The following is a 12,733-nucleotide window of genomic DNA, read 5'->3' on the forward strand; positions in this document are numbered from 1 at the left end:
TATTTTATTTAATTATTCTTCCATTTTGACATTAGAGTATTTTGTGTAGATCGTTGACAAAAAAAATGACAATTAAATACATTTTAATCCCACTTTGTAACACAACAAAATGTGGAAAAAGTCAAGGGGTGTGAATACTTTTTGAAGGTATTTTAGGCCTATCTTGTGATGCAAAGAGGTCAACCATCAGAATGTTCATACCAGCTCTATTTCCAGTAATGGTACTGGAATTCCTGGGATGTAAGTTGGGTTGTGAATCCATAGAAAATGCAGACGATTCCTGGTGACAGAATAGACAGAGATCCATGGAAAGATGAGTAAGAGGCCTGGATTCCTGAAACTCCACTGGGAGTCTGGGTGGACCCCGTCAGAGGCCCATCTGTGGTCAGAGGGGCCATGGTTAGGGCCACGTTGAGCTGGGTTTTGTCCCAAAATGGCACCCTATTCCCTACATAGTGCACTTCTTTTGACCAGTCCATATGGGCCCTGGTGAAAAGAAGTGTACTATATAGGGAATAGGGTGCCATTTGGGACGTGACCCTGGACATCTGATCATGGACTGTCATCCCAGCAGGGGGGAAACATTAGCGTGAGATCAGATCCACAGTAGAGGAGACAGCTGTGGGAGGTCGTTTAGACATCTTAAACATCCCACTCACTAGTTCCCAACAATCACTACAGAGCAGCAACCCCTTAGTCATGCTAGTCCTGGAGGTCCTGGAGAGTAGACTGTAGGAGTCCAAAAGCAAGACTAGGCCAGATCAAAAAATGTCATGTCAGACATTGGTTTGTGTACCAAGTCCCATTGTACCATCTGCTGACATAAATTGAGAATCGCAGGCTGGCATTTGATTTAATTCACATCCACGGTGTATCATTTGATCATATGACGAGAGCCATATGAACACCACTGGTTTCAAAAAGTCACATGATGCTCAGGAGGTCTTTAGGAAGTCCTGATCATGCTATCATGCTTTGTTTGAAAGACATGTGCACCCTGCATTCAGTAATAGAACAAGTGGAGTTTGTGTGTCAGGAAATGCAGGAATGGCACCGATCCCTACAAGTGCCACTTAGTTATTTAGAGTAACTGCTACTCCCCAACACATTTTCTGTATTATAGTGTTTATGGCACTGAGCTGAAATGGCCATGTTTACTGAAGTAGTGTTGTACACCATCCCTTTTCTCAGCTTGTTTTTCAAACACTTATACAGTGTTGACTCAGATCAAAATTAAGCAATGTCTTGTGTAGCCAAGCAGACTGCTGTACTCCCTGTGAGATCAATATAAGACTTTATGTATAGCACTGTCTTTCTTTGTTAGAAAAACAAAAAACATTAACTATTCATGTTGGTGCCAGTGCTCTTGTCTCTTGGGTTACCCCATATTACAGTGGTTGATTAAAATAGATTGAGAAAGCTGGATTGTGAGAAGCAGCATTGGTACAAATGTCAGTTTTAGACAGCTATTCTATTACTGTGGTTCACAAGGGCAGTATTACACATTATTACAGTAAATGGATAATAGAGGCAGCAGCTAGACTCTCACCTCTCTCTTTCTTTTCAGAGTGGACAAGACTTTCTCCAGGGCCAGAAGCATATGGTGAGTTCCTCTTCTTCTGATTCTGCGTCATGTAGTATCAGTTACTCTGCAACTTAAGGACAACTTATTGTATGTGAAGGATACATACAGGAAGGGCTCTAAATTAACGTTTTCATTGATAGCACTGGTGCTCCTAACTTCAAAAAGTAAGGAGCACCAGACAAAATTTAGGAGCACCAGAAAAAATATATACTCTACTGAAAATGACTGTCCTATCATTCTCATCAATTGTTACCTTGATTATGTAGAACGCATCACAAGAGAGTGGAAAAGACATCAGAATAAAACAACTTTTAATAATTGTATTAAAAAGTGCAACAACAAACCAATTTATTTAGGGTGTGTTCATAAATTCACTCTGGCTATCTACTCCGATTTCAGAGCACTCTCGTCTGAGTGTGCCAGAGCACAGAATAACTGATGAATTTAGGAACGTTCAACACCCGTTGAATATGGCTGGTGTCAGTAAACATTCGCAAAAAGGCATAATTAAATTGTTGACAGCAGCAAGGTTACAGTCACCAATGCTCTGGATAACATGAAAACAGCCTAACCAGCTCTGTTACGGTGTGTAAATTGGTCAGAGTGAGGTGTTCTCTAATTTATGTCTGGAAATAGCTAGCTAACTTTAGCCAGTTTGCTTGGGTGTTGGACTGCTGTTGTGAGGTCAGAACGCTCGGATCAACCCTACTCCTCGGGTCAGAGCGTCCAGTGTGCGCTCTAAACGCTCCGAGAGCCATCTGACAAAGCTCTGAATTTACGAATGCCCAGACCACACACTGAGCATTCTCTGGCACTCCAGAGTGACTTTACGAATGCCCAGACCACACACTGAGCATTCTCTGGCACTCCAGAGTGACTTTACGAACGCACCCATAGGTTATTAGTTTTGGACAGAAAAACGTAACATATACAAAAGATAACCTTTATTGTATTTAAAAGTGCAACTGTAAACTGTTATCCATTACTGCATTTAGAGAACAGATAATAATAATAATAATAATAATAATAATAATAATAAACATAATACAGAACTATGTAATAAAATTAATGTTGTAAAAAGGCAACAAGCTGACTATGAACTGATACTTAATTAAATAAATGTTTAGTCTCCTCTCACAATGACTAATCAATTTATTAGATCTAGACTGTAGCTAATAAATCAACCTGCTTTTAGGGTTTGTGTTTAGGGTAGGGACGTATATAGTATCCGCAATGGTGGCAATAATGTTTGCACAGGACATCACGTTTCCAAATGTTGAGTTGATTTGTCATAAATGTTTTTTCTGGGTGAGTAACATGGGTCTGAATTTGGTAAAAGCCATCTACTCTTTGGTAGTGCAGTAAGCGGTGTAAAATGTCATCTCTAGCTCTGCCTGTTGACCAGCTTGAGCTGTCACCTGTTGCCTGTCAAATACTGCTGGTAGCTAGTAGACATAGCGATGTTGCTCCAGCCTCTGTCCCGATGCACTTGTCCTGGCACTTGATGTGCTTTTGGCTTAACTAATGTTTTAGCAACGACTCGTGGTTTAGGTTGCTGTGGCCGGTGGCAAAATAAGTCTTCCTGCTACTATTACTCCACACTTTCGACAGTACTCACAGAACATTGTGTTGCTACTTTTGTCCCTCCTTACCTACTTGAATTGGCAAAGCCACCCCTCTCGGAACATGTAGAGCTTTTTCTTTTTCTGAGGAGATGGATCTGTAGCAGCATCTCCAACAGTGTCATTATCATCTTCTTCTGGTTGTGGTTGATCATTTTCATCATTTGTTTTTTGTCAAAGAAAGATTCAGTTACACCGCATTTCATTGTTGTTGTTCTAGCTAGCTAGCTTGCTAGCTAATGCCATTACTTAGCTGACAAAAAGAGAAAGCTGACCGTTCTGAGGGAATGTTTGCATGAAAAGGAATTGGTTGTGTGCCTGGCGTGTGATTGGTTTAAATAGCTATATTTAAACATTTGAAGCATTATGATTGGTTATTATTTGTAAATCGTGTATTTTGTTTGAGCAGTGAATAATATATGTTTTATTGTCTCACACTGGATAGGTGCAATGAAATGTTGTTTTACACAGTCAACATAGTAGTACAGTGCCCCTGGAGCAAATTAGGGTTAAAGGAATACGTTTTCTACTTACCCAGAGTCAGATGAACATGTGGATACCATTTTTACGTCTCTGTGTCCAGTATGAAGGAAGTTAGACTTAGTTTTGCAAGCCAATGCTAACTAGTGTTTGCGCAATGCCTTGAAGTCTATGGGTCTCTACGAGCATTGACAGATTTTTCACCTTGACAGCTCGGTATTCGAACCAGCAACCTTTCCGTTACTGGCCCAACACTCTAATCAATAAGCTACCTGACATATTGGATTCTTTTTTTTGTCACACGGTGCTCCCAAAATAAAGGTACTGGTCTCACAGCAAAAAAAATGGTCAGATATGTGACCAAATTGGTCACACTTTAGAGCCCTGCATACAGGTGAATGATTTCCACAGAGTAAGGCTTTTGCCTCTCTACAGGACATTCTGTTTGTGAGACACTAGTAATCAGGCGTCATGCACCCATTATTTTAGAAGGGGCACAAAGTACGTGAGGATGGAGGGGGGTTGGTCTGGAGGGGGGCTGCATATTTTCCAAACACCTGTAACAATCTAGAGCCATAATCATTATGCCCAATTCTATGTAAAAAAAACAACATCTGCATACTCTATCTAAGCATACCTCTTGACCTCATTGTCATTTTAATGAATGATGCACATTGATTATTTGAGAACTTCTGTGCCTTAGGAGTTTAGTATAACTGCCACACTGTTATATAGTATCATAACCCTAAATATGCTTCTCTGCTAAAAATCTGGGTGAAAGATTGAAAGGAATGTGTCTTATTCAGTACATTTAGTACTTGCTTGCTTTTCTAAAGCTTAACAAACTTGCCAGCAGGCATGCCTGCTAAGATAGTTAGACATGCTACTTTATTGATAGCCTGAAATAGCTTGGTAGCTAGTTATCAGGTTGGGATAATGGAAACCTATCTAGCTGGCTAGCTAAAGCCAGCTTCATAAAATTGCTAGGTGGTTAGTATTACAGAGAAACAATAAAACATATTGGTTGTATTTATTCATCAAGAAGGGATAAATAGGCTATATAGCCTGATTCATTTACAAACAATGAATTTACAAACATACCTCCTGTGAATCCTGCCCATCATCGGCAGCTAAAATCAAATCAAACGCTGTGTGCCTCACTCTACACTCTCTCCCCTCCTCCACTGACGATACTGTCTGCACGCACTACATATAGACTCTCCAGCGTCCTGCCTAGCATATCTTTGCTCCTTGGAAGGAAGTTTCAAATTTTATTTGTCACATGCACAAAGAACCACTTGCTTGGGAAAATAGGGGGGTGTACTCTTTCCTTGGTCCAGTTAGTGTGGCACCTCCGCAATACAGCTTATAGATATTTTGATAAATAATTATGATAAAACCTGCGCTTGAAAAGGAAGTTTAGTAATTCATTGAACATCTGAAATACCTGGATCATTTTAAACAGGACAAATCTGAGGGGGCACATGACACCTGCCTCTATGACGCCTCTGTGATAAGAACTTGAACAGTTTTACTTGAGAGCCCACAGACTGAGTAAAGTAATACATGAGCCACTGATAGAGAGGGAGAGCAGCATGGGACACCGTCCCGCCCAGCCGGTCTGCCGCACTCCCCCTCCCAAGTCCCATTATCACAGTAAAGGCACTGCATAACTGTTCTGCAGTGTTGGCAGGACAGGGTGGCGCTGTGGCGCAGGCGAGGTAAGGCTGAGGCTCTGTTCTACTGCTGAGTGGCATGTGGAGCCTGGCACTGACACTGCAGACACACAGACAGGAGCAGATGGAGCTCACCCTGGCTGTCCTGGAGGTTGAAGGGTGGCACTGGATGTCAGCCCGACCTCCACCCCTCTCTCTCTGTGTGTGACCGACCGCACCAGGACAGAGGCTCTCTGCTTCGTCCCTGTGGGAGTACTCACTCAGGAGCATCCATTCTCTGTCTGGTCGAAACCAGGCCTGCATTACTCAGCACTACCTGGAACACAGGAGGAGAGCAGAGCAGAGTAGAGGGGAGTAGGACCGCTTCCTGATACTGCAGAACATTCTTCCTGATACTGTAAGACAATTCGGGAATACAGGGGTTTTTACATTTCTATAGTAATACTTATTAGCTGAATGTAATTTAGAGCTCAATAGCAGTCTTGGATTGGTCTGCGCAACCTCTTGGCATGGCCAATTGGGATTAAATCAATGCTAAAACGGAGCAAAGTTGAAAGTTGAATGATGCAGGTTGTACCTGGTATCAGCTTTCCTTCAATATATTCAGTGGTAAAACAATAGGTGGAGATGAGTCATTTTCAAAAGAACCTCAAAGACCTTTCCAGTGTGGAAAAAAACGAACTGCTAACAAAGCCAAGGAAAATCGTGTGGCTGCATGTACGTTGCAGGCTTGGGCAGAGGTCTACCAGAAAGTGCTGTTTATTTTGTAGGCCCATTAAGAGGACTTGTTGCAGGAAGTTAATCTGCTAAAACTTCCAAAATACAGTTTTGAGATCTTGTAAAGAATCCTGGTGTTTATCAGTTAACCTCTAGACAAGAACAATAAAAACATAAGATATACCAACATGCCTTGCTCACCTTTCCGAATCGGAAGACCAAAGAAAATCTGGTGAGTTTCCCTTTGTCTGTGCTATAGAGAGGAATTTCCTGTTGTTTTGGCGTGTAGAAATAGCAATGCATTTCCTGTGCATAATCGCATATTGATATATTGATTTGTTGAACCACTTTACTTGGGACAGACCTGAAGACATCAGTTTAAAATTCACCAAGTGCCGATGTTTGAACATTGTGTTAACACCTTTGACTGGCCCATTGGTGCACAGTAGACAACTGTGAACGTGGACAACTGTGAACAACAACGTGGAATTTGATTAACAATAGATGCTGCTAAAATGCTAGCGTGATTTTCTCTACTTTTCCATAATGGTGACAGACTGACAGTTTTTATTTCTCAGGTAGACAGTTCACTTCCAACAGCAGATAATTGGCATAAATGTAGATTTTGTTGTTTTGCCACCACCATCTGCTCTGTGACCAGTCTAGTTCTCTCTGTCTGTCTGTCTTCCCTGTGAGTTATGTAGGTCAGTGACTGTCCCTACCTGAACACATTAGCATTAATACTGAGTCGTGCAATAAAGACAGTCAGAGTGATTAGCTCTCCTCATGCTGTTTGGGCTCATTAGCATTTACTGTGGAACCATGATTCATCCCTCTGTGTTTGCTCATTGCTCAATGTTATGTAATGCTTATGAAGGCTCATGTCAATTCATATCACAATACCAACGAGTTTAGATCTGTTAAGGACAAAGTGGAGTTTGTCACATTTAGCTGTGTCTATTTCCATCCTATATCCCGCAGCAATGGCAAATATGAAGTTATGTAGAGTAGAGTGATTGCAAACACCCTGAAGGGAATGAGAATTTAGATAAAAGAGAGGGCCAGTCTGTGAACGATCTACTTACTGCTCTGCAGTCTGCTCCCTCTCTGAGGCTCCGTGTGTGTGTGCAGCGGTCCCTTGCGCCCCTTCCCCCGCCACTCTCCGCTCCCCCCCCTGCCACTCTCCGCTCCCTCCCTAGCCTCTCCCCGCGCTCTCCCTAGCCTCTCTCCGCTATAGCCTCTTCTCCTCTCCACGTTGCTGCAGCGAGTGAAGTGAATGTATTAAATCTGGTACTTGTTGTTAAATGACACCACAGTTCTCCAAGGCATAAATAATATTTTTAAGTAAAAAAAAACTTTTCGAAAAAAGTTATCTACCTTACAATTTTTTTTCTGTGCTGTTTAATTATTTAATCGTTTCCTTTTTGTTCTCCTTCAAACATTATATTTAATTTTGCTTTGGAGAATTTGTCATTGCATGAGAGACTGAGGGAGAGCGTAAGTGTAAAAGTGACGTCACGATGACATAATGACGTCATCTTGCGACTTCTAGCGTCAAACGGAGCAACCAACAGCTCTACTTTCCTTGAAAATAGTTAGCAACTCTGCTTTTATCATTCCTGCTGCTTCTGCCAGATTTGAATAGTTCTCTGAATACTCCTGTGAATAACTCACAACATATTGTCATGGTCATCCACATTTTGACGTGACTTGTTGTCAAACTAGGTCGTAGAGGGAGCACTTGTGTCACAGAGACAGCTGGACCCCCTCAATCTGTGTCCCTCTCTAAAATCCTTTAAAAGGAATAGCAGTAATTAGTTAGAATCCTATGTTGGTTGGTAAACTGGAAGGAGAGGCTCCTAGCTTCCCACGCATGCGTTCTGAAACTAAATCATATAAAAACAAAATCTACATATTTTTAAACAACTATAACTTAGTGAGTGAATGTTATTTATAATAAGGGTTATATGGAGAAAATTGGACCTCTCTGAAATGAAAATGGATGGCCCTCCCTTCAGCAAAATATATTTTTCCTAAACCCTCCCTGAACACTTGAAAAAAAACAAGTTACCCTCCCCTATACCAAAATAATAATTAGAACAAAGTGGATAGCAGAGAACATGTTTACCCTCACTTGGACAGATCAGAGCCTTATGCAGTTTTAGAAACTGTTCTTCGTCCTGTAAGCGTTACATGGCAACGCATGAATTTTGATAGCGCACAGTGTGTCTTGTTTGCAACGAAACTGTACCTATTTGCAAGTAGTTAAATATGAAAAGTCAAAAGTTAGGCCTATCTTTCCGCCCCAGACAGAGTGGGCCTACCGATGCCGCTTTAATTGCTGGCTACTCTTACTCCGTGGCTTAACCCAACGAGAGAAAGTGTTTCCCCAAAAGCTGTCTGGGTTTAAACATCTTCTATTGTACAGCAAGTGAATTGCTTAATCAATTGATAGTGACAGAATTACATTACTTCCCAAGCAAATTACTTTTTTTCTTCTTCTCCGGCTATAGAAGCCTCAATGTCAAAGAAACGAAACAATGATATCCTTCTATGCATCGGAGTCACGTCTTTCCTGGGTATTTTACAGCTTGTTTCTAGCATAATGCATCGCGGACCAACGCGCTGTTTCAGATCACTTCACATAACCGAATCATTTTTATTTACTTTCAAATCTTAAACTAACAAGGGGTATAAAAGATTGGCCTATGTCATACCTTCTCATACCCCCTCAATTTCGAGTCTTGGTTTTAACTGCACTGCCCTTCACTGACATGGAGGTAGGCTATTTAAAGAGTGCATGGTGGGTGGAGGAATTTACCGACAAATCTATGGATAAAGCAGCCTCATTTCGTCTTTCAAACAGGTATGCCTAACTCTTATTTCTTAAATAGGAAGAAATAGGCTCCAAAACAAAGCCCTCTTGTGGTTAGTAAAGTCTAATTAAAATGAAGACAGTTTAAATGAATTATGCTTACTCGAATTTGCCCACTTTCAGCACCATGAGCTGTCCTTTTCTGATTGATTGTGCCGCTACTGCTGCTTCAAGTTATAGCACCACAATGTAAATTCCTTGAATATGGCTTATTGTGAGGTCAATACCTCTGATAAATACATCAGGGGAAAGAAAAATATTGTTTTTAATAAAATAATTTATATTAGTAGCAAGCTATCAAAATTGACCTCTAAGTCTCCTCTCATCTTTGTGCTCTTCTTCTCAAACTCAACAGAACATAAGGCAGCTAGTTCGCACGCAAGATAGTACATTTTTTGGACTATGCCTAATCTAGTTTAATTTACACCATCCCAACAGCTATCTTAGAAATATAACTTTGCTCCACTGTGACTCTGTTCATTAGACTAACTCCTCATCTCTGGACTCTGAGCTTCAGCCGGGGCCATCCATGCCTCAGCTTAGCCCAGAGAGACAGCCTTCACACGGGCTACTTCTGCAGATACACTCACTATAAATACAGGCCACAGGGCCCAAGGTTTAGATAACCACAACCTCTATCTCAAGGAAGGAAACTGATTCCTGGAATTGGTTTCACAGGGAAAAAATGTATCATGCTTGTTGCCAAATGATCTGTTTCAATGCATGTCTAAATGAGCAGAAACTGTTAATTTGTTGAGACATATGTCACAATATTACACTTCAGGCAAAATGGTTTATATAAATAAGGGTGTTGTATGGTGGGGTATGCTGTGACTTTGCCTGTGGTTGTATGCCCTCTAGTGGCCCAGTGTACCCAACCCAATGGATTCAGCCTCTAGCATAAATTCACCAGATGAAAGTCTAAAAGATTTGCATTTGATTTTGTAATTATGTTCTGTGAAAACCCACTGCTGTGTGAGCCCTCCCTCTGTGTTGGGTAAACTGAGGTTAGAGATGTCATTTTGTACATTCTTCTATTTGTGTACAGTATACTGTACACTAAGAGCCAGAGGTGTCATTTCACATCTCACTCTGTTTCTGACACCATGCCGTGTGCATTAATATTTTATCTGTGCACGCTCCTCAGTTTGTGTGACTAACCCGGGCTTATGTCACCATGCATGTGCACGCTTCTCTGTGCACGTAGAGCTGAGTTGTCTGGCTGGCATAGAGGGGGACAAGGGGGGGAAACACTGTCATACCCAATCAGCCAAGACTGTCTCCTCTCATCTCCTTCAGCCCGCTGTCTGTCCTGTCTGACTAAATATAGCAAGAGAGAGACAACCTAGCCCCCTGGTTCTCAGACACACCAGGCCAAAGACAGGTTTCATTATTAGAATTCTTTTTTCAAAGACACACACAGCACCAGAACAAGTGTCATCATCATCACCACCAGACGTACTGATGAAAGCAGCGGGCTGGAGGATGAGATTGTTTGACTGCACCAGTAATTCTTCACAGAAAACATTGTCGTTTTCTCATTTGATATCGGGCTTGAATTTGTCATGTTAGAAGAAGTCATTTGGTAACCTTTCGAGCAGTTCAGTCCTATTTTCCCCATAATATTATTTTCTTGTGTGCTGCCATCTTTGAGCAGGTAAACACTTTCTATAGGGTATGCAGTATACATTAAGGTACTTTAAGGATGAAGCATTGGTGACGTGTGTGGATGGTTAAACAACATACATAGGGATGTTCTATGTGAAAAGGCTATTGATAGATACAGGAAAACTGGTGTTTTAAGCCAACAGAGGCCAGACACTGAGCTGAGGTCAGATCAGCAGTGTACAGTACTTTTAACACTCTACTTTCTGTTTAGAGGAGCTTTAAGCCTCTCCCTGGGGATTTGGGATGTAATCCATTTTCCAGCACTATGCTGGTTTTATCCTCCCATATTGTTATTGTTATCTGACTGACAGACTGACAGACAGCACTCAGTGATAGGAGGCATGACGTTTCCTAGCAGAATAATACCACAACACGGAGAGATGCTAGCGACTGCTTTTGTTTCCCACTATTGTTTAAAAGACACTTCTGCATCATGGTGATTTCCCTTGGTTGTTGTTTCCCCACAGGATCTCACGGTTTTACCGATTTGACTTCAGATTCTGACGTTTATCCACGTTTATCCAAACATCAAATTTCGAAGGGTTTTTGACATCCTGGGTTGCTTAACCTGCTCAGCATCCTTTTATTTCTCCAAACCTAAAATGCTGAATTGTTTTTAAATTAAGGGTTTAGGTTTGGGATAGGCTTAAAACATTACGTTTAGGCATTCATTCAGAATGGTTAAGGGTTAAGGTTTCAGATAGGGTTAAAACCAACAATTAAAACAAAAAAAGTCTCTACCACTGAACACGCAACCTTCACATCCAGAGTCATGGGATTACATCCAGAGTCATGGGATTACATCCAGAGTCATGGGATTACATCCAGAGTCATGGGATTACATCCAGAGTCATGAGCGAGTTTATTAGCAAGTGCATCGGAGATGTCGTACCCAGTGTGACTATTAAAACCTTTCCTAACCAGAAACCGTGGATTGATGGCAGCATTCGCACAAACCTGAAAGCGCAAACCACCGCTTTTAATCATGGTAAGGCGACTGGAAACATGACCAAATACAAACAGTGCAGCTATTCCCTCTGCAAGGCAATCAAACAAGCAAAGCATCAGTATAGAGACAAAGTAGAGTCGCAAATCAACGGCTCAAACACAAGACTCATGTGGCAGGGGCTATAGTCAATCACGGATTACAAAAAGAAAACTAGCCCCGTCGACGTCTTGCTCCCAGACAAATTAAACAACTTATTTGCTCGCTTTGAGGACAATACAGTGCCACTGACACGGCCCGCTAACAAAGCCTGTGGGCTCTCCTTCTCCGTGGCCAACGTGAGTAAAACATTCAAACGTGTTAACCCTCGCAAGGCTGCCGGCCCAGATGGCATCCAAAGCCGTGTCCTCAGAGCATGCACAGACCTGGCTGGTGTGTTTACGGACATATTCAATCAATCCCTATCCCAGTCTGCTGTCCCCATGTGCTTCAAGAGGGCCACCATTGTTCCTGTTCCCAAGAAAGCTATGGTAACTGAACTAAATGACTATTGCCTAGTGCTTTGAGAGACTAGTCAAGGATCATATCGCCTCCACCCTACCTGATACCCTAGACCCAATCCAATTTGCTTACCGCCCCAAAAGGTCCAATGATGATGCAATAGCCAACACACTGCACACTGCCCTAACCCATCTGGACAAGAGGAATACCTATGTAAGAATGCTGTTCATCGATTACAGCTCAGCATTTAATTAACACCATAGTACCCTCCAAGCTCATCATTAAGCTCGAGACCCTGGGTCTCGACTCCGCCCTGTGCAACTGGGTCCTGGACTTTCTGATGGGCCGCCCCCAGGTGGTGAAGGTAGGAAACAACATCTCCACCCCGCTGTAGCTCAACACTGGGGCCCCATAAGGGTGCGTTCTCAGCCCTCTCCTGTACTCCCTGTTCACCCATGACTGCGTGGCCATGCACGCTTCCAACTCAATCATCAAGTTTGCAGACGACACTACAGTGGTAAGCTTGATTACCAACAACGACGAGAGCCTACAGGGAGGAGGTGAGAGCCCTCGGAGTGTTGTGTCAAGAAAATAACCTCTCACTCAACGTCAACAAAACAAAGGAGATGATCGTGGACTTCAGGAAACAGCAGAGGGAGCACC

The 12,733-nt window shown here is 42.1% G+C and overlaps 1 protein-coding gene across 4 annotated transcripts in view; it reads left to right on the forward strand.

Annotated features, from left to right (window-relative positions):
- LOC115168092 (rap1 GTPase-activating protein 1) overlaps positions 1-12,733 on the forward strand; it is a 98,487-nt gene that overhangs the window by 44,946 nt on the left and 40,808 nt on the right. For 3 of the 4 annotated variants that reach the window (XM_029723002.1, XM_029722997.1, XM_029722999.1), the window contains exon 2: positions 1,568-1,603. Coding sequence is in view for 3 of the 4 variants with exons in the window: in XM_029722997.1 (XP_029578857.1) it covers positions 1,568-1,603 (36 nt within the window). In the remaining variant the exon portion in view is untranslated. Of the gene's footprint in view, positions 1-1,567; positions 1,604-6,092; positions 6,313-12,733 lie in introns of those variants that run through there. The other variant, XM_029722998.1, reaches the window with a different exon arrangement.

This window comes from Salmo trutta, chromosome 30, assembly GCF_901001165.1.
Source record: "Salmo trutta chromosome 30, fSalTru1.1, whole genome shotgun sequence".
Taxonomy (NCBI): Eukaryota; Metazoa; Chordata; class Actinopteri; order Salmoniformes; family Salmonidae; genus Salmo; species Salmo trutta.